This window comes from Panthera onca (assembly GCF_046562875.1).
Source record: "Panthera onca isolate mPanOnc1 chromosome E1 unlocalized genomic scaffold, mPanOnc1 haplotype 2 h2.Chr16_ul_15, whole genome shotgun sequence".
Classification (NCBI taxonomy): Eukaryota; Metazoa; Chordata; class Mammalia; order Carnivora; family Felidae; genus Panthera; species Panthera onca.
In genome coordinates, this window is record NW_027675814.1 from 226,137 (window position 1) to 254,064 (window position 27,928).

The following is a 27,928-nucleotide window of genomic DNA, read 5'->3' on the forward strand; positions in this document are numbered from 1 at the left end:
AATTGCTTGGTCTTTGTCCCCAAAGTTCCTCTCGTGCTCCTTGAAATTAGGGAAACCATTTCAACACCAGCATCTTTCCCTAAACGCCCATGTCTACAGAGAACACCTACCAAAGAACTCTCCGCAAATGCAGACACCCCTGCCAACAATGTATTTCTAAATGCGTTGGGGAAACAAATGTCTTTTTTTCTTCACGTTTGAATATCTCTAAAATTAGAACACCTTTATAATCAATGGCATTATTTATCAAATGTACATTTTTACTGAGATATAAATCACGTACCATAAAATCTCATCCTTTTTTTAAAAAAAAAAATTTTTTAATGTTTATTTTTGAGACAGGGAGAGACAGCATGAACGGGGGAGGGTCAGAGAGAGAGGGAGACACAGAATCTGAAACAGGCTCCAGGCTCTGAGCGGTCAGCACAGAGCCTGATGCAGGGCTCGAACTCACGGACCGCGAGATCATGACCTGAGCCGAAGTCGGCTGCTTAACCGACTGAGCCACCCAGGAGCCCCAAATCTCATCCTTTTAAGGTGTTCAATTCAGTGGTTTTTGGTATATTCACAAAGTTGTGCAACCATCACACTCTACTTCTGGGACATTTTCATCACGTCAAAAAAACCCCTGTACCCTGTAGTGCTTATTTCCCCACTCTCCCCAGCCACTGACAACCACTAGTCTGCTTTCTATCTGTGTTGATTTTTGAACATCATATAACTAGAATTATATAATTTGTGGCTTTTTGTGTCTGGCTTCTTTCATTTGGCATACTGTTGTTTGTTTTTTTTTTTTAATTTTTAATGTTTATTTTTGAGAGAGAGAGAGCGAGGAAGGGACAGAGAGAGAGGGAGACACAGAATCTGAAGCAGGCTCCAGGCTCTGAGCTGTCAGCACGATATGGGGCTCGAACCCACGAAACCATGAGATCATGACCTGAGCTGAAGTCGGCCGCTCAACCGACTGAGCCACCCAGGCGCCCCAGCATACTGTTTTTAAGGTTCACCTGCATTATAACATAAATGAGTACTTTATTCCTTTTCGTGGTAGAATAATATTCTGTGGTTATACCACATTTTCTTTGGCCATTTATCAGTTCATAGACATTTGGGTTGTTTCCCTTTTTTGGCCACTAAGAATAATGCTGTTATGAACATGTGTACATTTTTTTGAGTACAGGTTTTTGTGTGGACGTACATTTACATTTCTCTCAGGTACCTACCTAGGAATGGAACTGCTGGGTCACGTGGTAACTTTACATTCAACTTGAGGAGCTGCTGGAACATTTTCCAAAGCAGCTGCCCCATTTTACATTCCCAACAGCATTGTACATTTCTTTAAATCCTTGTCAGTACTGGGGTGCCTGGGTGGCTCAGTTGTTAAGCGTCCGACTTCGGCTCAGGTCATGATCTCGCGGTCCGTGAGTTCAAGCCCCGCGTCAGGCTCTGGGCTGATGGCTCAGAGCCTGGAGCCTGCTTCCGATTCTGTGTCTCCCTCTCTCTCTCTGCCCCTCCCCCGTTCATGCTCTGTCTCTGTCTCAAAAATAAATAAAAACATTAAAAAATAAAAAAAAAAGTTTTTAAATCCTTGTCAGTACTTGTTACATTGTCTGTCTTTTTTATTCTAGCCTAGTCTCACAAGTATCTCACCGTGGTTTTGTTTTGCATTTTTCTGATGGCTAATAACTTTGAACATCTTTACATGTGTTTACTGGCCATTTAGAGATATGTACCCTTTGCTTATTTTAAAATTGGGTTATTTGTCACGTTGTTAGGGTTCTTATGTCCTGGATACTATAGCTTTATCAGATAGATGATTTGCAAATCTTTTCTCTAATTTTATGGGTCTTTTCGCTTTCTTGGTGGTGTCCTTTGAAGCACAAACGTTTTTAAATTGGGTGAAATCCAGTTTATATTTTCTTTTGTCACTTCTTTTGATATCATGTCTAAACATAATCCAAGATCATTAAGATTTATACTAATGTTTTCTTCTAAGAATTTTATAGTTTTAGCCTTTTAATTTCAATCTTTGATTCATTTTGAGTTAATGTTTGTATGTGGTGTGAGATGGGAGTCCACTTTAATTCTTTGGCATGCAGATAGCCAGTTACCCCAGCATCATTTGTTGACAAGATCATTCTTTTCCCCCTTAAATAAATGGTTTTGCCATCCTTGTAAAAAATCAATTGATCAGAAATGTATGGATTTATTTCTAGACTCCCAGTTCCATTCCATTGATTTTTATTTATTCTTATGCCACATGGTCTTAATCACTATAGCTTTGTAGTAAAGTAATAACCTAAACAGTAATTTTCAACCAGAGCAGGGCATCAAATTTACCTATAAAGCTTGAGTTACCTGGTTCTACTTCTGACTATGATGGAGTAGCTTATGTGAAACCAACCCTCCTGCTGAGAACAGCTAGTAAAATGTGGATTAAATTAAACAGCATCAACAACCACAACTGTTTGAAGGCATTGGAAAGTGACCAAGGCTGTCAAGATTTGTGGGGCTATAAGATAAATATAAAGAGCACGACTTACAGAAACAGCACCTTCTTCTTCTTCTTATTTTGTCTCTGTAACATAACTTTAAGTGAAATAAGGCAATAAAGTTTTGATGTAAACTTCTTTGTAATGCTTCACAATTATTTCAGGGTCCACATATGAAGTATTATGTAGCTGTAGGCATCATGGTTGACCAGTTACATACGTCTACTTGAAAGGCACAGTAGTTAAGAGCATGGGCTTTGGAAATATCGTGCCTGGATTTGAATCCTGGCCCTGCCACTTAATACCAGTGTATTCTTTAGTAAATCACTTAACCTCACAAACCTCGGGGCGCCTGGGTGGCTCAGTTGGTTAAGCGCCCAACTTCAGCTCAGGTCATGATTTCGCGGTTAGTGAGTTTGAGCCCCACGTTGGAGTCTGTGCTGACAGCTCCGAACCCGGAGCCTGCTTCAGATTCTGCATCTTTGTCTCTCTCTGACCCTTCCCCGCTCGTGGTCTGTCTGTCTGTCTGTCTCTCTCAAAAATAAATAAACATTAAATTTTTTTTTTAAATCTCACTAACCTCAATTCCTTCATCTGAAAAATGGGGATAATAATGCCTATCTTGGAATTATTATAGGTAATAATAGACTTAAGTAGGTAAAGTAGAAGTACTCAGAAGAGTCTCCAGCACTTAGTGTTCAGTAACTGCTAGCTGTTACAATACACAATGGTTTTTTTTGTTTTTTTTTTTTGTTTTTTTTTTTTTTTCAACATTTTTTATTTATTTTTGGGACAGAGAGAGACAGAGCATGAACGGGGGAGGGGCAGAGAGAGAGGGAGACACAGAATCAGAAACAGGCTCCAGGCTCCGAGCCATCAGCCCAGAGCCTGACGCGGGGCTCGAACTCACGGACCGCGAGATCGTGACCTGGCTGAAGTCGGACGTTTAACCGACTGCGCCACCCAGGCGCCCCTACACAATGGTTTTTAAAACTACTAGTAATTTCATGTAAAGTTCTTTTATGCAACTCAAGCCCATTAAGTGAAAGTGAACAATGTACTCTTATTTCTGCTGTTGAAGCACGTTTTTGCTCTTTTTTTTTTTTTCTCAGTGACACAGCTACTCTTCATTACTATTCAAATTCTCCAGAATGATCTAATTGATGTCTCTAGCCTCAAGGCATTATTGATGAACAATGACTTTCATGCAGCTAATGTTTTACTTGATGAAGTATTAAGACATGGACCTGAACATGGTTAGTAGTCTGAATGCATCTAGTTGTAAAGGCCATCATCTACCAGTGGGGATGGGAGATGTATGGATGGGATATACAGCAATGGAGGGCACCCTGGGGGGGGGGGGGGGGGGCGCTGCAGTGAGATGACTGGTGAGCACCAGTGCCACCATAGTGTGCCAAGCCTGAGCTCTGTGAAACTGAACAGATGGGTGAGTCTGGGCCTACTTTATCCCTGTGGGTGGTGGTACTTGGGAGATGAGGTCACTTTGTGAACTGACTGGCACGGGCAGTATTCAGTCAGAATGCCATGCACAGAGTACAACAGAGTCCGTGAGGCCCTTCGCCACGTGTTAACCCTTTGGAAGGTAAACTATGCTGATATCCAGGAATACCTCAGGGGGTGTTGCCTGCGGCATTGGCTCAAGGAAGCAGATGTTTATAAATGTACAAAATAACTGCGTTATTTTAATGACTGGTATTGTTGAATATCATTTTTGTTACGTTTTCAAAAGAGTTGGGGAATATTCTTTACTTTCCTATTCTCTGTAAGAGATTTTTTTTCTTCCTCAAATGTTAAGCAGAACTCACAGGTGAAGCCTTATGGGCCTAGAGTTTTATTTATGGAAAAATTCTGGACTATTGATTTAATTTCTGAAATTGTATGGTATTACCAAGAAAATATTCTATTTTCCTGTCAATTTTGGCAGGCTGTGTCTTTATAGGAATTTGTCCACTTCATCTGACTTTTCAAATGTATTGGATAAAGTTGTCCTTGACATCTGCTTTTTATCTTTTTTGATTTCTGCTTCATCTGTAATGATACCTTCATTTTCATCCTCAATATTAGTGACTTAGAGCTTTTTTTTCCCCCCACTCCACCTCCACAGAGTTTTTCTTTTCCTTTTTGTAAAATTGAGATAGAATGGGCATATAATAACATTATGTAAGTTTAGAGTGTCCAATGTGTTGATTTGATACATTTATATATTGCAATATAATTATCACTGTAATGTTATCTAACACCTCTATCACATCACGTAATTATCACAATTTCTTTTTTTGTGGTGAGAACATTTAAGATCTAGTCTCTTAGCAACTTTCAATTATGTAATACAGTATTAGATCAGCACAGCATTAGATTTCCAGAATTTATTCATTTTAACTGCAAATTTGTACTTTTTAACAGTATCTCCCCAATCACCCCACCCCCTAAGTCCTTGGTAACCACCATTCTGCTCTCTTTCTGTGAGATCGGCTTTTTTAGATTCCACATATTAGCGATATATACAACATTTGTCTTTGGCTTATCTCCTCTAAGCATAAGGACTTCAAGATCCTACCATCTTGTTGCAAATGACAGGATTTCTCTCTTTCTCATGGCTGAAAAATACTCTGTTGTCTATTTTCACACTACCTCTGTTTATTCATCTGTTGATGAGCACTTAGATTGTTTCCATATTTTAGCTATTGTGAATAATGCTGAAATAGACACAGGAGTATGTCTTCAAGATCCTGTTTTCGTTTCCTTTGAATATACACTTGTAAGGGGAATTGATGGTTCATATCGTAGTTCTATTTTTAATTTTGAGGGGAATTTCTATACTATTGTCCATAGTGGCTGCACCAATCTACATTGCCACCAACAGTGTATGAGGGTTCCCATTCTCCACATCATCACAAATCCTTATCTCCGGTCTTCTTGATGATAGCCATTCTAACGGGTTTGAGCAATATCTCATTGTGGTTATGATTTGCATTTCCCTGATGGTTAGTGATGTTGAACACCTTTTCATGCACCTGTTGGTCATTTGGATGTCTTCTTTGGGAAAATGCCTATTCTATTGCTCTGCCCATTTTTAAAATAGTTCATTTGCTTGTTTGTTATTGAGCTGTGTGAATTCTTTGTTATATATTTTGGATAATAATCCTTTATCAGATATATGGTTTGCAAATATTTTCTCTCATTCTGTAGGTTGCCTTTTCATTTTGCCGATTGTTTCTTTTGCTGTACAAAAGTTTTTAAGTTGAATGTAGTTCTGGGGTGCCTGGGTGGCTCAGTCGGTTAAGCGTCCGACTACAGCCAGTTAAGCTTTCGACATCAGGTCTTGATCTCATGATTCTTGAGTTCAAGCACCATGTCGGGCTCTGTGCTGACAGCTTGGAGCTTGCTTCAGTTTCTGTGTCTCCCTCTCTCTCTGCCCCTCCCTGCTCATGCTCTGTGTCTTTCTCTCTCACAAATAAATAAACATTAAAAAAAAGAAAAATCTTAAATGGCATCTAGTTCTACTTGTTGATTTCTGCTTTTGTTGTTTGTGCTTTTGGTGTCATGTCCAAAAAATCATTGCCAAGACCAATGTCTGAAAGCTGTTTCCTTATGTTTTCTTTACAGTATCAGATCTTACAATTAAATCTTTAATTCATTTTGAGGTAATTTTGGGGAGTATCCCAAGTGGTTATTCAGTTTCCCAACACCATTTGTTGAAGAGACCATCCTTTCTCCATTGAATGTTCTTGGCTGCCTCGTCAAATATTAGTTGAGCATATGTGGGGTTTATTTCTGGGCTCTGTCACTTCTGCTGTAAACTTTTCTACTTTTTTTTTTTTTTTTTTTTGCATTGGGTTTTTTTTTTTTTCTTCCTTTTCTCTCTCCCCCTCCTTTTTTTTTTTTTTTTTTTTCCTTTTGGTTCTTTTCATGTCTATCCTTTATGTCCCTTACTATAGTTTGTCATATCCATTCTACCTTGTGTACCTTTACTTTACTTGAGTCTTTATTTTGGAGCTGACTTGGTCTTTCTACACAGTCTATTTTCTGAGTTGTTGGCTCCCATCTCAGATCTTCCTTTGTCCATTTCTATCCTGATTTGTTGAAAGAGTTGAGGGTGTTGGGTGGCACATTCAGTGTGGAGCTCTGTCTTCAGTTTCTACTGAAGTAAATGAAGTCCGTTTACTTTAATGGCACCTTTGGGGCAGAGGGTGGGAGGTGGGGGTAGTGAGCCTTCTGACATTTTGATACTGTTTAGTAGGGACTTCATCTTTAACTGCTTCTTTCTTTTCCTTCACCACCAAATTCTGTGCACTGAGTTCCACATCAAGATGCCATCTTTGGTCCTATGGATTTCTAAGCCTTTTTCTTAGATTTCTCCAGAGTAAATTTAGGTGGTTACCATTATCCTAAAAGTAGTGTTTCTTAACCTTTAAAAAAAAATATCACTCCCCTAAGGAGACTTTTTAGACATTTTTGTCTTTTTCACCATCCCACACGCTATGAATGTTTAATGCCAAAAATAAATATTTGCTTATGTACTGTGGCCACAAACCATTGTAATGGCTAAGATTTTTTCCCCTCCAAGAACCTGTTTTCCTTCCTGAAAGCCTATCACCCTCAGTGAAAATGCATGTCCTAAAGGTATCTAGAACTTTAGTTTCTGCTTATACTGCTAAACCCTATTTTCTAGAATTTCACTTAGATGTTAACACATTTGTAAGGAATATTGGCCTATAGCCTCTTTGCCTGCCCACCGTGTGTTTGTTTTGTTTTGCTTTTGTAGTTTTTGGACAAGTAGGAGCTACTGAAGGGTTTTATTCAGAGGAGTAACCAGATTTTTTTTTTAAAGAGAAAGACCTCTCTTGCTGCATTGTTTAAAATAAATGGAGAGAAATGAGACTGATGCGATAGATTTTTAGCAATGCTATTGTAATAGCATAGGCATTAACTAATATAGTGATATATTCAAGCAGTATTTGGAAATAATTGAATAGAAATTGATAATCATATGTATGCAGAAGTTAAGGAAGAAGGAACAGTACAGGCTGACCCCCGGGCTTTTCACCTTTGTTATAACTTGACTATTAACTGCTGACAGATTAATTCAGAAGCAGTAATTCCTTCATCTACATTTTACTTTGCATTACAGAAAATGGCAAGATTACCTTTGAAGAATTTTTTTATTAAGTTCTGTGATACATTGAACATGCCTAAAGCCTCAGGTGAGTTCCACTTAATATGTATCTACTGGCTCTGTGTGGAAGGACAGGCAGTGGTTTTCATGTTAAAACAACACAGGATTGGGGCGTCTGTGTCACTCAGTTGGTTGAGCAACTGACTCTTGACTTCGGCTCAGGTCATGATTCCAGGGTCATGGGCTCAACCTGCATCCATTCGCGCTGAGTATGAAGCCTGCTTAAGATTTCCTCTCTCCCTTCATCCTTCTCCCCAGCTTGTGCTCTCTCTCTCCCTAAAATAGTAAACAAACAAACAAACAAAGATGTTTTCAAAAAAAAGATGTTTTTTAAAACATCTTTTAAAAAACACACAGGATTAGATAAAGCACAGGTAAGTAAGAAACAATATAAAGATAAAACAATATAGGGGCACCTTGGTGGCTCAGTTGTTTAAGCGTCAGACTTCGGCTCAGGTCATGATCTTGTGGTCTGTGAGTTGGAGCCCCCCATCAGGGTCTGTGCTGACAGCTCAGAGCCTGGAGCCTGCTTCGGATTCTGTGTCTCCCTCCCTCACTGCTCCTCCCCCACTCGCTCTCGGTTTCCCTGTCTCTCTCTTTCTCAAAAATAAACAAACATTAAATTTTTTTAAAGATAAAACAATACAGTATTAGTTTATATAACTTGTGTTTGAATTATATGGCAAAGACTGCTAAATTTACCCCAAACTCAAAGTTATGGGTGGTTTTACTTTGATAGTGCTAGAAAAATATTAGATTATATACTGTTCTCTGAGATTATTCACTAGGTATATCTGACCTGAATTTATTAGAATATTATAAACAATGAGAAAATAATTTTTAGAATGCAAATTGGTGCAGCCACTGTGGAAGACAATATGGAGTTTCCTCAAAAAGTTAAAAATAGAACTACCCTATGACCCAGCAATTTCACTACTAGGTATTTACACAAAAGGTATACAAATACTAATTTGAAGGGCCACATGCACCCTGATGTTTATAGCAGCATTGTCAACAATTGCCAAATTATGGGAAAAACCCAAATGTCCATGGATTGATGAATGAATAAAGAAGTTATGGTGTATGTATATGTATATGTAATGGAATATTACTCAGCCATCAAAAGAATGAAATCTTGCCATTTGCAACAATGTGGATGGAACCAGACTGGATTATGCTAAGTGAGATAAGTCAGGCAGAGAAAGACAAATACCTATGATTTCACACATGTGGAATTTAAGAAACAAAACGAATGAACATAGGGGAAGGTGGGGGAAAGAGAGAAGCAAACCATATGAAGAGTCTTAACTATAGTGAACAAACTGAGGGTTGGTGGAAGGAGGTGGGCGGGGGATGGGCTAAAAGGATGATGGGTATTGAGGGCATTTGTTACGTTGAACACTGGGTGTCATATGTAAGTGATGAATCACTAAATTCTACTGAAACCAATAGTACACTATATGTTGACTAACTAGAATTTGAATAAAAATTTGAAAAATAAAAAGAAGACAACTTTAAAACTTTTGACCAACCTAGCAAAGTGGATTTTATACCTATCTTTTCTGTTTTTATGTATTCTCAACTACTCTCTTGACTATATTTTTGAGGAGCAAATTTATATTTATTGCAGTATAACTTGCGTGTAGTAAAATTCACCTTTTTTTAGGTATATTGTTTTTTGAATTCTTAAAAATAATGTCATGTAACCATTACTAAACAGCACATAGACTGTATCACCACAGAAGTTTCTTTGTGTCCTTTTGTAGTCCATCCATTTCGCTAACCCTCATTCCTGGTGACCCCTGATCTATTCTTTGACTCTAAAGTTTTGCCTTTTCTAGGTTGTCATGTAAATGGAATCATAACATATGAAGCTCATTTGAGTCTGGCTTCTTTCACATAGCATATTATACTTTACATTCATCAACTTTTTGCATGCAGTGTGTTTATTTTTATTGATGAGTATTATTCCATTACATGAATGTAATGTTTGTATATTTACCAATTGATAAACTATTGAAGTTTCCTGGGTTTTGGTGATTATGAGTGAAGCTGCTATAAATATTTATGTACAGGTATTTGTGTGGACATATATTTTCATTTCTCCTAGTTGAATACCTAGAAATGGGATTGCTGGGATATATATTTAAATTGATAGAAACTGCCAAACATCAATTTATGATAGATAACATCCATTTATGATTAAAAAAAACCTCTCAACAAAGTGTGTACAGAAGAAACATACCTCAGCTTAATGAAGGCCATATACGAAAGGCCACATATATGCTCAATGGGGAAAAACTGAAAGCTTTTCTTCTAAGATCAGGAACAAGACAAGGATGCCTATTCTTGCCAGTTTTTTTGTTTTGTTTTGTTTACTAAAATATAGTTTACATAAAATGTTATATTAGTTTCAGGCATACAACATAGTGATTCAATAATTCTATGTATTGCTCACGTCTCACCATGATAAGTGTAGTTATCATCTGTCACAATAAAATGTTATTACAGTGTTATTGACTATATTCCCTATGCCGTAATTTTTCTCACTACTTTTACTCAACTTGTGTTCATAGTATTGGAAGTCCTACCGAGAACAATTAGGCAAGAAAAGGAAACAAAGTCATCCAAATTGGAAAGAAAGAAATAAAACTGTTACTATTTGCAGATAACACAATATTATATGTAGAAAACCCTAAAGGCCCTATTAAAAAAAAACTGTTAGAACTAATAAACAAATTCAGTAAAGTTGCACCATATGAAATCAAATAGAAAAACCAGTTGCATTTCTATTTGCTAATAAACTATCAGAAAGAAATTAAGAAAACTATCCCATTACAATTGCATTGAAAAGAATAAAATACCTAAGAATAAATTTAACCAAGGAGGTGAAAGACCTGTACACTGAAAACTATAAGACATTGAAGAAAGAAATTGAAGATGATGCAAATGAATGGAAAGATATTCCATGCTTGTGGAGTCAAAGAATTAATAATGTTAAAATGTCCATACTACCCAAAGCGATATACGGGCTCAATGCAATCCCTATCAAAATTCCAATGGCATTTTTCACACCTAGAACAAACAATCCTAAAATTTGTATGGAGCCATAGAAAACCCTGATAGCCAAAGCAATCTTGAGAAAGAACAAAGCTGGAGCCATCATACTTTCTGATTCCAAACTTTATTACAAAAGTATAGTAATCAAAACTCTATGGTATTGGCATAAAAACAGACATCAGTGGAACAGAACAGAGAGCTCAGAAATAAACCCTTGCATATACGGTCAATTCATTTATGACAAACGAGGCAAGAATATATAGTGGGGAAAGGACAGATTCTTCAATAAGTGGTGTTGGGAAAACTAGACAACCACATGCAAAAGAATGAAACTGGATTCCTATCTTAGACTATGATTAAATACTTGCTCTTGTAAGACCTGAAACCATAAAACTCCTGGAAGAGGAGCGCCTGGGTGACTCAGGTAAGTGTCTGGCTTGGCTCAGGTCATGATCTCGCGGTCTGTGGGCGTCGGGCTCTGTGCTGACAGCTCGGAGCCTGGAGCCTGCTTCGGATTCTGTGTCTCCCTCTCTCTCCTCCCCTCCCCGGCTCATGCTCGCTCTCTCTCTCTCTCTCTCTCTCTCTCTGTCTCACAAAAACAAATGAAAAATGTTAAAAAAATTTTTTTAACGTTTAAAAAAAATCTAGGAAAAAACATAGGCAGTAAGCTCTCTGACATCCATCTTGGAAAAAATTAAAAAAAAAAACAATTTTATCTATTAATACAATATCATAGGTAAAGTCAAAGAACAAATAACAATATGGTAGAAACTATAATGTATATCACAGAAGAAAAATAGAAAAATGGGCAAAAGTCATGGATATATAAATCATAAAAAAGATCTTAAATGGCTTATGAACATATTAAGAGATGTTTGATTTTACTCATAATAAGAAATATGCAAATTGAAATGGACATACAATTTCTCACCCATTAGATTGGCAAAAATTGAAAACCTTCACAACTGTTAGGTTGTAGAGAAAAAGACGTTTACCTATAGCTGGTGGGCGTTTAACATGCTACCAGTCTAATGGAGGGAATTTGGCAATGTCTAACAAAACTACATATGCCTTTACCTTTGGACCCAGCAATCCTGCTTCTAGGAATTTTCCCTGAAGATACCTTCCAACAATGTGAAAATATAGATACATAAGATTATTCATTACAGAATTATTTGAGATGGCAAAAGAATGAAAATACTTAATGTGTAAACATTGGAGGTTAGTTGAATAAACTTTAGTTTCTATGTACAGTAGAGTATTATACAACTCTAAAAAAGAATTTTTTAAAAAGGAGTTTCAGGGGTGCCTGCATGACTTAGTCGGTTAGGCGTCCGACTTTGGCTCAGGTCATGATCTCACGGCTCGTGAGTTCAAGCCCCGTGCCAGCCTGGAGTCTGCCTTGGATTCTGTGTCTCCATCTCTCTCTGCCCCTCCCCTACTCATGCTCGCAGGCGCGCTCTCTCTCTTTCAAAAATAAACATTAAGAAAAAAGAATTTCATACCACTACTTTTTGTACTACTGATTTTATACCTTTCCAGCATTTAAAACTACAAATTTCCCTCTGAGCACTTTCACAGCATCTCACAAAATTTTATATGTTGTGATTTGATAATCACTTATTTAAAATATTTTCTTTTTTTTTTAAATTTTTTTTTTCAACGTTTTTTATTTATTTTTGGGACAGAGAGAGACAGAGCATGAACGGGGGAGGGGCAGAGAGAGAGGGAGACACAGAATCGGAAACAGGCTCCAGGCTCCGAGCCATCAGCCCAGAGCCTGACGCGGGGCTCGAACTCACGGACCGCGAGATCGTGACCTGGCTGAAGTCGGACGCTTAACCGACTGCGCCACCCAGGCGCCCTAAAATATTTTCTAATTTACCTTGTGATATCTCATTTGAAACATGAGTTATTTAGAAATGTACTATTTAGGGGCACCTGGGTGGCTCAGTTGGTTAAGTGTCCAACTTCGGCTCAGGTCATGATCTCATGGTTCCTGGGTCGGAGCCTCGTGTCGGGCTCTGTGCTGACAGCTCAGAGCCTGGAGCTGCTTCGGATTCTGTGTCTCCCTCTCTGTCTGCCCCTCTCCCACCCACGCTCTGCCTCTCTCTGTCTCTCAAAAATAAATCAACATTAAAAAAATTAAAGAACTATATTATTTAATTTCCAAATATTTGGACATGTGCTAGGGATCTTGTTACTGATTTCTAATGTAATACACCTTGGTCAGAGAATTTATTTCGTACAATTTAAATTCTTTTAAATTCATTAAGATTTGGTTCAAAGACTAGCATGTGGTCTACCTAGGTGAATATTCCATGTGCACTTGAAAGAATGTATATTCTGTAGTTGTTGGGTAGTGTTCTATAAATATCATTTGGTTAGATTGTTTGCTAGTTTTGTTGGATATTCTAATTTCTGATTCTTTTTAAACATTAAAATTTTTTTTGTTTTAATATTTATTTTTGAGAGAGAGAGGGAGGGAGGGAGGGAGAGAGAGAGAGAGAGAGAGAGAGAGATAGAGAGAGAGAGAGAGAGAGAACGAGCAGGGGAAGGGCAGAGAGAGAGGGAAACACAGAATCCAAAGCAGGCTCCAGGCTCTGAGCTGTCAGCACAGAGCCCAACACAGGGCTCTAACTCATGAACTGTGAGATCGTGACCTAAGCCAAAGTCAGACACTTAACTGACTGAGCCACCCAGGCGCCCTTAATTCTTCCTGATGTTTATTCTAGTTGTTCTATTAATTACTAAGTGCAAGATTTTCAAATCTGCAGTTCTGATTATGGGTTCATGCATTCCTCCCTTTAATTCTGCAAGTTTTTGCTATATTTGGAAGGCTCTTGTTAGATGCATGCACATTTGATATTGTTGCAAAATTTAATGTATATGACCTTATGAAATGTACTTTGTCTGTTGCTCTCTTTTGTCTTATTTTTGCTGCTCTTCTGTTTCTTTCCCCCAGTTTCCTTACTTATATTTATACATTTCTGTGTACCTATTGTCACCTATTTTAAATTATTGTAGGTACATAAATAAATACAAATACTGCCTTTTCTCTTAAGTATAATTTTATATCTTGGGAGATTTTTTTCCCCACTTTTTTTTAAATATAAAGGAGACGGGTGTCTGGGTGGCTCAGTCGGTTGAGCGTCTGACTTCAACTCAGGTCATGATCTCGCGGTCTGTGAGTTCGAGCCCCGTGTCAGGCTCTGTGCTGACAGCTCAGAGCCTGGAGCCTGCTTCAGATTCTGTGTCTCCCTCTGTCTCTGCCCCTCTCCAGCTCATGCTCTGTCTTTCTCTCTCTCTCTGTCAAAAATAAATAAACATTAAAAAAAATTAAAATATAAAGGAGAAACATGAAAATTCCTTTCTAACTGAAGGTGATTATCTCTTCCCAGGAAATAAAAATCAATTTTACAACATCAACATTTACAAAAATGAACTTAAAGACATTCCTGTACTTCAGCAAAATTTAAATGCCATTGGAATCTATCTAACAGATGATAAAATAAAGGAGACTTTGGATAACACTAATCCTAACGGTGAGTAATTATTTCAATTTAAAATAACAAATTTTGCATATTTCAGAAGTTTCACTCTAAATGCCAAAGGAAATATACTGCCATATATCTTTTAAAAGAGAAATTAAAAGTTGTTTCTTGTCTATCAATTTACGGGTTTTTATCAGAGGAATTGATGTTCAAAGTGCATCTCTGACAGCTTTATTTTAGGTCTATTCTGCATATCACATGTGTCACAATAGGATTACCAGTCCTCTCCATTATTTTTGTGTTTATAGCTCTGGTGTTATAACATCAAATGGTCCTTTTTACAATAATACCTAAATTCTTTCTTTTTTTCTTTTTTAAAAAAAGATGAAGTGGTGAGTTTTAAGGATTTCATCAGAGAATTGAACAACAGTGATGAATTTATCGAGTGCCACAGTAAGTATGAAATTCAAAATGCATATGAACAGAAACTTCATTTTTGGGGGTTGGTGTATGTATAGGTATGTGTGTATATAGACTTTATATATACTCTACCAAACCCCCCTTTTATGCATTTTCTCATTTAAACTCAGTTCATGTTGTAAACTCTAGGTTTTCACACATAGATGCATATTTTCCATACTGTAATATTCTTGAATTATTTAAAAAAATTTCTGTTGTCTCTCTTTCTTCCTTGTCATGTGTTTTATTGCTATATTCTTTCTTTTGTCCTCACTAATGCTGATGGGGTTATCCATCTTATAATCAAAGTAACAGGTTTGCTTTTTTAAATCACATCTAATGACTTTTCCCCTCTGTATTCTTATCTTTCTTGTTTATTTCTTCATATATATATTTTTTTACATTTGCTCTCTATCTCCTTGTGAAAAACACTGGCTAAATGCTTAACTTTTTTCGGTTTGTTTTGAAATTTCAGCACAGTTCTATCATGGGGACACTAAAAACAGCCTTGGACCACAGACATTGAGATTGAGAACTGTAGTCCTAAAACTGGGGTTTTAAAAGAAGTATTGAAATAAGTGGATTCTCTCTAAATAATCTGTACTTGGAATGCAGTTCCACTCACTATCTCAGGATAAGTTTGGTGGGAACCTTGACAAATTAATGCTATATTCATTATAGAAGATTATAGATCTATGAATAGCTAAGACCCTTTTGGGAAAAAAAAAGATAAAGATCTTGCTTTGTCACATGTTAGTACATAGCATAATGCTGTTTTAATATAGACCTGTGAAAATAGACCAGTGCATCACAATATGGAACCCAGTAGAGACTTCTATTAATGGGAACTCGGAATGTGATAGAAATGACATCATCAGTTAGTGGGGGAAAAGATGTATTATTTAGCTTCTGATTTGAGAAAATTGCCTTACAATGCAGAGAAAATGAAGTAGAATCCCTATGTCATACCATATACAAAAATAACCTTCAAAGAATCAAATGAATGTTAAAATGGATCTCAAAGATTAAACTATAAAGCTGTTGGAAGAAAATGCAAGAAAAACTATTGTGCCTTGTGGTTATGGATGCCTTCTTAAAGATGTTACTCCCCAAAAGCACAACCATGGGGTAAAAAAGGATTTGATCACATCAAAATTAAGGATTTCTGGTAAATGAAGGACTCTAAAACATGTAACAGACTGGAAGAAGATAATTACAAGATAACTAACAAAAAATTAATATCTCAAATATAAGGGAATTCTGCAAATCAACAGTAGAAAGAAAGAAATCAATTGGAAAAATAAGTAAGGATATAAGACTTAGTATACAGGAGGAGAAACCCACATAGCTAAATATGTGTATGAAGAGAGTTGGCAATACTCACAAATTGCTAGTGAGTAGGTAAAATGGTACAGCATTCCAGATTGCAATCTAGCAGTACTTGTCAAATTCAGTATGCATATTTCTTATGATCCAATAATTCTATTGTCAGATAAATAGCCCAGAGAAGTTTCTTGTAGAGACATGTACAGGGATGCTCCCTGCAACATTATGGGAGGGAAGAAATGAAAACAATCTATGAGTCCATGATTTGGGAAATGGTTGAATAAAATATGGTCCATACATACACGTCATAACAGTAAACTAGATTTACATTTGCACCAGAGAGAGACCTCAGTAATAATACGGTTCCATGAAGAAAGGAAAAAATGGAATACGTGTATAACAAAGAATGCTTTATATAAGTTGGATTTCTACTAATGCCCATAAAACACAACCATATTTATATCTATTTCCAGGTAAACACTGAATTCTAAATAGATAAGATTGAAATAGACGGATTGAAAGAAATTGAGAAAGAGATTGAGATTGAAGTGACAATATTAACAAAGTTGACTTCAGAAACAGATTAGAGTACTCTGTATGCTAAAAACATACACATTCTTTTCAAATACTTATGGAATATCCACAAAAATAGATGATGTATTTAAGCCACAAATAAAAATTTCAGTGAATTCTGAAAATCAGAAGTCATTCAGACCACATAGTCTGACCATGATGTTGTGACATTAAAATTATTTGTGACAGAAAGGAAAAGTGTTGCTTTTAAGATGAAAAACAAATTGCCTTGTAAGTAATTCCTTGGTGGAAGAATAAAAGAAACCTGAAAGATTTTAGAAATGATGACAGTGAAAGCACTATGTATCAAATCGTGTAGAGTGTGACCAAAACAATCTTACAGGATATTTTATAGCATTAAATGCTTTTATTAGAAAACAAGAAATATCAAAAATAATTTATCTTTTTTTAAGTTTATTTATTTTCGGAGAGAGAGTGCATATGACGGGGGGGAAGAGCAGAGAGAGAGAAGGACAGAATCCCAAGCAGGCTCCTTGCTGTCAGCGCAGCTGACATGATCATGACCTGGGCCAAAATGAAGAGTGGGACGCTTAACCGACTGAGACACCCAGGCGCCTCCAGAACAATTTATCTTAAACGTTCAGTTTACAGAGCTAACCAGCAGCATAAACAACAAAAGAGCAGTACAATCCCCCTGAAAAGTGCTAGTCAGGAGCTAACAAAGTGGAAAGTTGAAGTTAGTGAAATAGAACACACACACACACACACACACACACACACACACACACACACGCACTTATCCATATAACCAAAAGTTGGTTCTTTCAAAAGACTAATAAAGAACTCTTTAGGAAGTATGATGAAGGGGAAAAAATAGGGAGGACATAATAAAGAAGACAGTTGTAACTTGGATACAAGGGAGATTAAAAGATATAAATGAATAACACTTGAGTTAGTAAAGCAACAAATTATTGGCATGTCATCAACAACACTGTCATTCTTTCCAAATGTTTAGATAAAGACAGAAAGGGCTGCCTTTTTTTAAATGTTTGTTTATTTATTTTTGAGAGAGAGAGAGTGAGCGAGCATGAGTAGGGAAGGGGCAGAGAGAGAGAGTGCCAGAAGATCTGAAGCTGGCTCTGCGCTGACAGCACAGAGCCTGATGTGGGGCTCGAGCTCACAAACCGTGAGATCAAGACCTGAGCCAAAGTCAGACACTTAACTGACTGAGCCACCCAAGTGCCCCCTTTTGTTTCCCCATCATGGCACTATTTTCTTAGAGATAATTTTGGTATTTTGTTGTTTTGTTTACCTTCCTGTGTTGAACTAGTAAGGTAAACTATTTCAGTGTGTCTTGTTTTCTGATATAAGCATTGTAAACCTATAAATGTTGTAGAGCTTTCAGTTTGGAGAATATTTCAGAGAGGCAAAATCTCTCAAGACTGGGTATTCTAGAAAATGAATACATCTCACCCAAATCAAGTTGTTATGTGCTTCTCTGGATAGACTGACCAACTAGATATCTTTGTATTTTGTCATGTCTCTGTTTAGGAATAGAAGATGCATGTAACGTTGTTAATAGTGTCTTTGATAGGAAAGTTGAAGTTACAGACCTTTTATCTGCGTTGGAGGGCCTGGAGAAACCTTTAAATGAAGAAAAACCTGAGGTGTTACTGAACTCTGAAACAGATGGTGAGTTCTTGAGTTACCTCTCAGTTTTCCTGTTTAGACTATACGTGTTCATGCTGGCTCATTTTTTTTTTTTTTTTTTTTTTTAAGAATACTAATACCATAGGTTTAGGAAGATTGTTATGGGACTGCTATGTTTATAAACTGGTTACTGAGAATTGTTGTAACCCTTTTGGAAAGTGTGTGGATACTCTTCTTTATTTGGAGAAGACTAGTAGAAACAAGTACTGTTTTTATCCAGGTTTTAAAATCAGATACTTCTTGGGGTGCCTGGGTAGCTCAGTCAGTTAAGCGTCCAACTCATGATTTTGGCTCAGGTCATGATCTCACGGTTTGAGATCACGATCTCACAGTGCTCTGCACTGACGGACGGAGCCTGCCTGGGATTCTCTCTCTCTCTGCTCTCTGCCCTTCCCCTGTTCTCTCCCTCTCTCTCTTCCTCCAAACATAAATAAATAACCATTAAAAATGTTTAAAAAGATGTTTCAAACATTTTAAAAAATAAATAAAATCAGATACTTCTTTTTTAAAGATTTTTAAAAATGTTTTTATTTATTTTTGAGGGAGAGAGAGTGGAGGAGGGTCAGAGAGAGGGAACACAGAGTCTGAAGCAGGCTCCAGGCTCTAAGGTGTCAGCACAGAGCCTGACACGGGGCTCAAACTCATGGACCACGAGATTATGACCTGAGCCGAAGTCAGACGCTTGACTACTGAGCCACCCAGGCGCCCCATCTTTTTTCTTTTTAGGTCATTTATGCTAGCGGTTTGTCAATTTTAATAACTCTTAACTAATTCCTGGCTTTCTGATCCTCTCTATCGTGTTTATTGTTTCCTCAATTTATGTTTTCATCTGTATCATTTTCTTCTCTACCATTGATTTTGTGACATTTTGTATATATATTTCACATATAGAATGAAATGATCACAACGATAGATCTAGTTAACACGTCACCATGCATAGTTAAAAAGGGGTTTTTTTCTTATGTTGAGAAATTTTAAGATTTACTCTCTGAGCAACCTGCGAATATGCAATACAGTATATTTTTGGATATATATGTATTTTCTATTCTTTTAATTTCACTCTTTCTGTACTCTTCTAAAAAAAGATAAATTTGAAAACATGTAAGGGAAACTAAAATTTGAAAAGAAAGAAACAGGACTTAAAGAAATTAAAAATATAATAATTAAAATTAATTAGCAGACAACAATATTAGCAGATTAAACATAGGTGAAGAGAGAAATATGAAGTGCAAAGGAGTTTGAAGAAATTATACAGAATGCAGCATAGAAAGACAGAGTTGGAATATAGGAAAGAGGTTAGTGGCGCTGGGGTGGCTCAGTTGATTGAGTATCAGATTTCTGCTCAGGTCATGATCTTGTGGTTTGTGAGTTAGAGCCCTGCATTGGGCTCACTGCTGTAAACATGGAGCCCTCTTCAGATCCTCTGTCTCCCTCTCTGCACATCTCCTACTCTCTCTCTCTCCCCCAAATAAATAAACATTAAAAAAAAGAAGAAGAAGAAGCTAAAAGGAAGGCAGAATGAAGAGGTCTACTTATTGTGGCAATCAGTTTGAAATATATATGTGTATCTGATTACGTTATATATTAGTTACAACTAATATAATGTTACATGTCAGTTATATCTCAGTAAAGCTAGAAAAAGAAAGAATGAAAAGATGTGATATATAGCCACACAGGAGAGAAGAGACAGAGTGGTTGCAGAGAAAATATTTGGAGAACTATAGCTGAGAATTTTCCAGAATGAGAAAGACCTAAACCTACCAATACAAGAATTCCAGTGAATCCCACATAGGATGAAAGGAAATCCATACATAGGGTTATCATGATGAAACTGTGACATACCAAAGAGAAAGAAAAATCTTAAAGGTAGCTAGAGAGAAAAGTCAAATTATCTATAAAGGAGGAACGTTTTCTTATTCTTGATATTTTTTTCTGGGTCTTGAAATCTAGAGAAACATTTTTGTAAATTGAGGATAACCACCCCACGTTCCCCTCCACTTTGGGAGGAACTTAGGCTTTGTCTGAGCCTTTGAAACTACAAACTAAAATTCATCCAATTTTGTTTTGTTTTGTCTTTGGCAAACACTCTTTGGGTAAAAACAGTCGCCGTGTTTCTGGATTACAGCCTTTCATCAGTTGTTTGGTCTGGGAATTTCTTACTTTCTTGGCAACACATTGATGAATTCAAGATTTTTAAAAAATTTTTTTTTTTAACATTTATTTTTGAGACAGAGAGAGACAGAGCATGAGTCGGGGAGGGTCAGAAAGAGAGAGGGAGACACAGAATCTGAAACAGGCTCCAGACTCCAAGCTGTCGGCACAGAGCCCGACGCGGGGCTCGAACTCACGGACTGTGAGATCATGACCTGAGCTGGAGTCGGACGCTTAACCGACTGAGCCACCCAGGCGCCCCAAGATTTTTTTTTTTATAGCAATAATTTTATTTAGAATTTTTAGTTGTTTTTAGTAGGAGGGCTGATCCAGATATCTGGCTACTAAATACCAGAAATTGAAATCATTTTTTTCTTTCAATTAAATTAAATCAGACCCTGGGGGCAGGGTGGTTGATTACTGGCACCCTCTCCCATTCCAAAGTCACACCATAATGTGGGAGACAGAGGAAGAGCTTTTAAAACTTCCTTGCATTGTGTTTCTACTGATGCTTTGTTGTTGGAGCCTGTGGTAATCCTGCATCTGTGTGAAGGGAAGCTCCCACAGGGTAATTCTCACTCTTTCCCATCAAACCTCTAGTCTCTCAACCCCTCCCTGTCCCTCTCTTTCCTTCTGTCTCTGTCTCCAGACAAACTCTTCCTCTCTATTTAGGCATTTGGCATATTTTCTTCAATGATTCTAGGTTTTTGCAAACATAGTCCCTACCAAAACTCTCAGTCTACAAAAATCTCAGGAGTGAGGAAATATTTAAGGCCAAGCTAACTGCTTCGAATAGGAAAGATGGGTCAAATTATCCTGCCACTTCAAAAGGTATAGTGCCATAGCTCCAATATTTGCCATTTAGATAAATTACAATAGACTTCAATAGAGAAGGGTAACTTTTGAATCAGGCTCTGCAGAGTCCGCTAACTCAAATGCCTGCGGTAGCCAGGCACGTAATGCAAAATTAATAAAATGAGTTGGCTGTAAGACAAAAGGAAGGGGTGTGGACTGTAAGGTAACTTGAGAGCATGTGTCCTAGATGAAGATAGTTAAATTCAAATGGAAAGAAAACCCCACCACTCCCTAGGACAATGGACATGACTGACTCTCAGCTATATTCAGTCTGTGGGCTACCAGCCTATGACCCCTGAAGCAGGCTTCTGTAGGAGTGGGAAAACAATCTTTTCCTTCTGCCCTTCTAGGTTCCCAGCTGGAGCTCTGTAACAAGAGACAGATCAACAAGAGAAAAGCATTCAAAGTTAATATAAATTTTACATGAAAGGGAAATATTCATAAGGAGTTGTTAAAGCTGAATGTTTTGGTGTTAGCTTTGATGAAGTGTGGAAAGTGGTAGAAAACTGTGATAGGACAAAATGAGATGAGCTGAGGGTGGTAAACCAGGGGAAACTTAGTAAGGTCTGTTCGTTCAGATTCCTCTTGGTGTCCCTCCAACCCTCAGTCTTCAGAGATAAGGATGCACCCTCCCTCTGGGTATAGCAAGGGCATCTCTCACATGAGTGTCTTATGACCTGCCTCGGGGCAGGGGATGGGGAGGTCTGAATCCTAACTGTACCTTGCAATTCCCAGATTGTGTTTCCTTGCATTCCCTTTTTGTGTGTGTGTACGTGTGTGTGTGTGTGTGTGCACACGCACATGCTCATAATCTAAGTGTATTTCTTACCATGCATTATGGTCACAGAAGTTTGAAAGCTGAATGAAATTGAAACAATACCAGATCCCTGCTTTAATGAGCTTAAAATCTATTTAAATTCCATTTTATTTCTTAACTTTGCAGAAAGTAAAAAGATCTTAAAAGATGTAATTGATGTTTTCATTAATTCACCTAAACCATCAACACCATTCAATAGTAAGTATAGTAAAAGAATGAAAATTAAAAGTAAATTTCTAAGATCATTCAATGGTATTCTTTTTCTAAAATATAGTTTGTTTTCCCCTGTATTTTTAATTCCTTAAGTTTTCTTTGCTGTATCAAGATGTTATAATCTGCTTTCTTATTCCTTATCATATTTAATCTGTGCTTTGACTGTAATGAATTATTTAGAATTACATTCCTAGAATATGCTTTCTTAAAGCAAAATAGTTTGTCTCAGTATATGCTCCAGTATAAGGTACACATTTTCTCCCCTGGTGAATCTAATACAATTTTCTCTCACCTCCGATAATTTCCATATGCTTCTTTTTCTCACCTATAGTGAAACGTTAAAAAAAAGTACAAAAAAAAAAAAAAAAAAGGATTTACTGCATGTAATACTAGTAGGTAGGCTAGCAAGAAAGAGAGGCTTTCTAATGCCTAGGAGAGGGTGTGACTGTTTTTCAGAGTATAACAGATTTATATTTTTCAGTTTTCCTTTTGCCAACTAGCTGGGTTCTATTTTTGATATTTGACTTCATTCTAAGAGCTATTTATTATCAAGCTGTTCTTGAAATGCTTTACAGTCTATGAAAGACTGGAGCATGTAGTAGAAAAACCTTTGAGGAGAAATAGTTAATAAATAAAAGCAAACTTCTACAAAATGTTGCAGAAACTCAACTTTTAGCTGGCTAGGGGTATGTTAAATTTTGCTTATTGTTTAAGTGACTTCTGAAAACAGAGCCCACTGACATGTTTTGAAAGCCCTCTAACTCAGAATTCCTTTTGTAATGCATCTACTCTGTGCAGGTTAGGGTGTTAAGTCTAAAAAAGGGCTTTGCCTCAACTTCCTCATCACTTCTCTATTCTTGACATGTTTACAGATTTATTTAAAGAGATTACAACTCTTGATAAGATCAGAAATGATAAGATGCCTATAAATGAGCTGAGGTCCCAACTCCGGAAGGCTAGAATTCTATTAAGCAACAAGACGTTCCAGGAAATTCTGGGTCAAGCATCTATTGATGGTGAGTCCTTTTTAAAAGAACAATCTCTGTTGAAGTCCTAGTTTTACTGTGTGCTTGGGATATGTTTTATATATGTATGTTTTAGATAAACTAGGTCTTAGAAACATAATGAGAATGTAGGCATACTGAGAACAAATTAAAATTAATATTTTTTTACTCTTGGAAATATTTTTAAGAGTCACCCTCTGTCTGGCATCACATTTGTAAAATGTATACATCAATATTTAATTAAGACAAATAATACCGTTAGAATTTTTTCTTGTTTTAAGGGAATAGATTCGTGGTAAAATTATTTTAAATTGATTAGTTTTTATCTGGCTAATTTTCAGACATTAACAAAATTTGTCCCCTCCCCCCCCCCCCCCCCCACACACACACACACCATTCCCTGTCATGGTTATTTTAATGATGATTATTAATATTGACACCTTGCCATTTTATAATCCTTATACTTTACTTTTTAGAAAATAGTGAAGTAAGTCTCAAACAAATTTTGGAGGCTTTGAACACAAATAAGCCAGCTCCTGAATTTGAAGGTGGGTCATATTTCCCATTGCCTTTTGTTATTATTAAACAGTATTGTGAGCTATAAATGATATTCAAAAGCTGTATATTTTTATAATTAAAAGTACACAGTTTGACATATGCACACACCTATAAATCTGTCATCACAATCAAGGTAATGAACACATCCCTGACCTGCAAAACTGCCTCATGCTCCTTTGTAATCTCTCCTGCCTTTTTCCCATCCTCTTCCTCATCCGTAGGCAACGACTGATCTGCTTTTTGCCAGTATAGATCCATTGGCATTTACCAGACTTTTATAAAATGGGTATATTCTTTTTTGCTAGATGCTTTCATTCAGCATAATTATTTTGAGATTCATCCACGTAGGATGTATCAGCAGTTCATTGTCATTTATTACTGGCATAGCACTCCATTTTGCTGATACACTGAAGTTTGTCTACTTACCTGGTGCGGCTCGTTAGGCTATTTCCAGTTTGGGGCTCTTATAAATAAAGCTGTTATGAACAGTTGTGTACAACAATATTCATCGTATGAATATATGCTTTCCTTTCTCTTGAGTAGTTACCAAAGATTGGCTGGTTCACATGGTAGGTGTATGTTTCACTTTTTAAGAAACTGCCAACTGGTTTCCAGAGTGGCCACACCATTTTACATTTCCACCAGCAGTGTATGAAGAGGTCCAATTCCTCCATATCCTTGGGAGTGCTTGGTGGAGTCAGTCTTTTTAATTTTAATCATTCTAATAAGTGTGTAGTAGTATCTCATTGTGGTTTTAATTTGTGTTTCCTCACTGATTAATGATGTTGAGCATCTTCTCATGTGCTTATTTGTCATCTGTGTATCTTTATAAAGTGTCTGTACAGATCTTTTTTAATGTTGGATGGGGGGGCGCCTGGGTGGCTCAGTCAATTAAGCGTCTGACTTCAGCTCAGGTCATGATCTCACGGTCCGTGAGTTCGAGCCCTGCGTTGGGCTCTGGGCTGATGGCTCGGAGCCTGGAGCCTGCTTCCAGTTCTGTGTCTCCCTCTCTCTCTGCCCCTCCCCCGTTCATGCTCTGTCTCTCTCTGTCTCAAAAATAAATAAACGTTAAAAAAAAATTAAAAAGTTGGATGGGTTTTGGGGCGCTTGGGTGGCTCAGTCGGTTAAGCGTCCGACTCGGCTCAGGTCATGATCTCACGGTTCGTGAGTTCAAGCCCTGCGTCAGGCTCTGTGCTGACAGCTCAGAACCTGGAGCCTGTTTCGGATTCTGTGTCTCCCTCTCTCTCTCTGACCCTTCCCTGTTCATGCTCTGTCTCTCTCTGTCTCAAAAATAAATAAACGTTAAAAAAAAATAAAAAAAAATAAAGTTGGATGGGTTTTTTTGTATTTCTGTTTGTATTCTGGATACATGTCCTTTATGAGATATATACTTAGCAAATATTTTCTCCGAGTCTTCTACTGAGCACATTTTTCTCTGAGTGTCTTCATTTTCTTAAGTGTCAAGAGCATTAGTTTTAATTTTGATGAAGTCCAGTTAATTAGTTTTTTTTTTCTTTTATATATTGTGCTTTTGGTGTCACATGTATGAAATCTTTGCCTCACCCAAGGTTACAAATGTTTTATTATATTTTCTTCTAAAAGTATTATGGGTTTTGGTTTTGCATTAAAAAATATTTTTTTAATATTTTTATTTATTTTTGAGAGAGAGAGAGAGAGAGAGAGAGAGAGAGAGAGAGAAAGCACAAGTGGGGGAGGGGCAGAGAGAGAGGGCGACAGAATCCAAAGCAAGACTCCAGGCTCTGAGCTATCAGCACAGAGCCTGAGGCGGGCTCAAACTCACGGGGAGATCATGACCTGAGCTGAAGTCGGATGCTTAACTTACTGAGCCACCCTGGCACCTCTGGTTTTGTATTTTAGCTCTGTGATCTATTTTGAGTTAATCTTTATATGTGGAATAAAGTATGGATCAGAGTTCCTTTTTGTTTTGTTTTGTTTTTGCATATGGACCTTCATTTGTTCCAGCACCACTGTTGAAAAGATTGTATTTTCTCTATACTTTCTATACGGAAATTCCTTTGTAGTTTTGTAACAAATAATATAAATATACATATATATTTATTTCCTGGATTCTCTCTTCTGTTCTATTAATCTTTGTCAGTTTTTTTTTTTTTTTTCAACGTTTTTTATTTATTTTTGGGACAGAGAGAGACAGAGCATGAATGGGGGAGGGGCAGAGAGAGAGGGAGACACAGAATCGGAAACAGGCTCCAGGCTCCGAGCCATCAGCCCAGAGCCTGACGCGGGGCTGGAACTCACGGACCGTGAGATCGTGACCTGGCTGAAGTCGGACGCTTAACCGACTGCGCCACCCAGGCGCCCCTCTTTGTCAGTTTTTACACAAACCACATTGTCTGACTGCTGTTGCTTTGCAATAAACATTGAAACCATTCAGGTAGTATTGGCCCTCTAACTTTGTTCTACTTTTAAAAAGTTGTTTTGACTGGGGCACCTGGGTGGTTCAGTCAGTTGAACGTCCGACTTCAGCTCAGGTCATGATCTCATGGTTCGTGGGTTTGAGCCCCATGTCAGGCTCTGTGCTGACAGCTCAGAGCCTGGAGCCTGCTTCGGATTCTGTGTCTCCCTCTCTCCCTGCCCCTCCCCTGCTTGCTCGCTCGCTCTCTCGCGCTCTCTCTCTCTCAAAAATAAACATTAAAAAAATGTAAAAAAAAAAGTTGTTTTGACTATTCTAGGACTTTTACACTGCCATGTGGATTTTAGAATCAGTTTGTAATGTCTACAAAAAAAACCTGCTGGGATTTATTGGAGAAATAAGGCACTCATGAATTAGGATTTGTTGGAAAATGTCTTATCTAATAATGTCTTACTAAATAGTACAACTCTTTCCTGCAATTCTTTTGAGTACCAGTACTTTGCCTCCTTTTAAATATTCTCTTAGATAAACTAGAGATTATAATCCAAACAGTGACCTTGAGTGTACCATGATTTGTGGGAGTCATTGAAAAGGCAGACAGAGGCTTGGCTCTAATCCTAAGGACCCCATTTAGAAGGGAAAATCCCTAGAGGTTTTAGATAAGAGCTGGGAATGGGGCACCTTAATACTCCCACACTCCTTGGCGGACTTCTAATAATAGAGTGAAAGTTATGAAGAATATGCAAAAAATGAAAGCAGTAGCAAAATAAGCAGAAGAAAATTCAGGACTAATATTTTTATACTCTGAAATTTGGGCTATTTCATATAGACAGAAGTAAGCCCCAAATTCTGTCTCATGCATATACAATGAAACATTTCCCTAAAAGATGCAATGGCCTATTTTAACTTTTGAGAAGCTGATACCTTGAGTGTATGATGATTTGTGTAACTCATTGGTAAGGCAGTTAAGTTAAAAAACAAAAACAAAACTGAGTCATCTTAGTTTTTTTAGTTTGAGACAAAAATAACTGAACATCTCAGGGAAATATGCTTGGAATAAAGGGATGTTTGGCTTATTAATTTTGGAATCATAATGATAATATTAATTGAAATATATGACCTATAGAATCCCCCTGTGTTTTCAGGTTTATGTACTGCCCTCCAAACTGTCAACTTGATGAACTGCAACAGAATTCAGATTGGTGACTTGAAAGATGCTTTTGATGACCTCAGTGTTTCTGTAAAGCCTGAAGAACACCAGATGTTAGTGAAAACGCTTGATGTTGATGGTATATATAACTACGTTGACTTTCCAAATAAAGTGATAGCAAATTTTCCATTCCCCTTCCCTATCCTCCATTCATCACTCCCCAATAATTTTTTTCTTTATTATCCTAATGGAAAAAGTACTCTAAGAGAGCGTGTCTACTGAGATCATAGATTTATCTTGACAGAAAAATCTTTGAATAAGATTAATAAGATTTTTTATGACCCATGAAGTATCCTGTGTTGATTCCATCAGAGTGTATCTGTGTGTATGTTTTTAGCATCTTCAGGGAAGGCAAGGTCATTCTCTGTGAAAGCTGTGCTGAAGGGAAACTGCTCTGAGCCAGGAAGAGACTGAGGGAGGACTTTCTCCCCTCTGCAGGAGACATTTGTGGGAGGA

The 27,928-nt window shown here is 37.3% G+C and overlaps 1 protein-coding gene across 1 annotated transcript; it reads left to right on the forward strand.

Annotated features, from left to right (window-relative positions):
- The first annotated feature begins 3,615 nt into the window (after nucleotides 1-3,615).
- Nucleotides 3,616-27,928, forward strand: LOC144615386 (EF-hand calcium-binding domain-containing protein 13-like). The gene is made up of 9 exons (XM_081794754.1): nucleotides 3,616-3,748; nucleotides 7,645-7,717; nucleotides 14,151-14,294; nucleotides 14,628-14,696; nucleotides 18,114-18,254; nucleotides 22,222-22,293; nucleotides 23,181-23,324; nucleotides 23,789-23,860; nucleotides 27,408-27,928. Exons 1-9 carry the CDS (start codon nucleotides 3,734-3,736, stop codon nucleotides 27,692-27,694), a joined length of 1,017 nt encoding a protein of 338 aa, XP_081650880.1. The 5' UTR covers nucleotides 3,616-3,733; the 3' UTR covers nucleotides 27,695-27,928.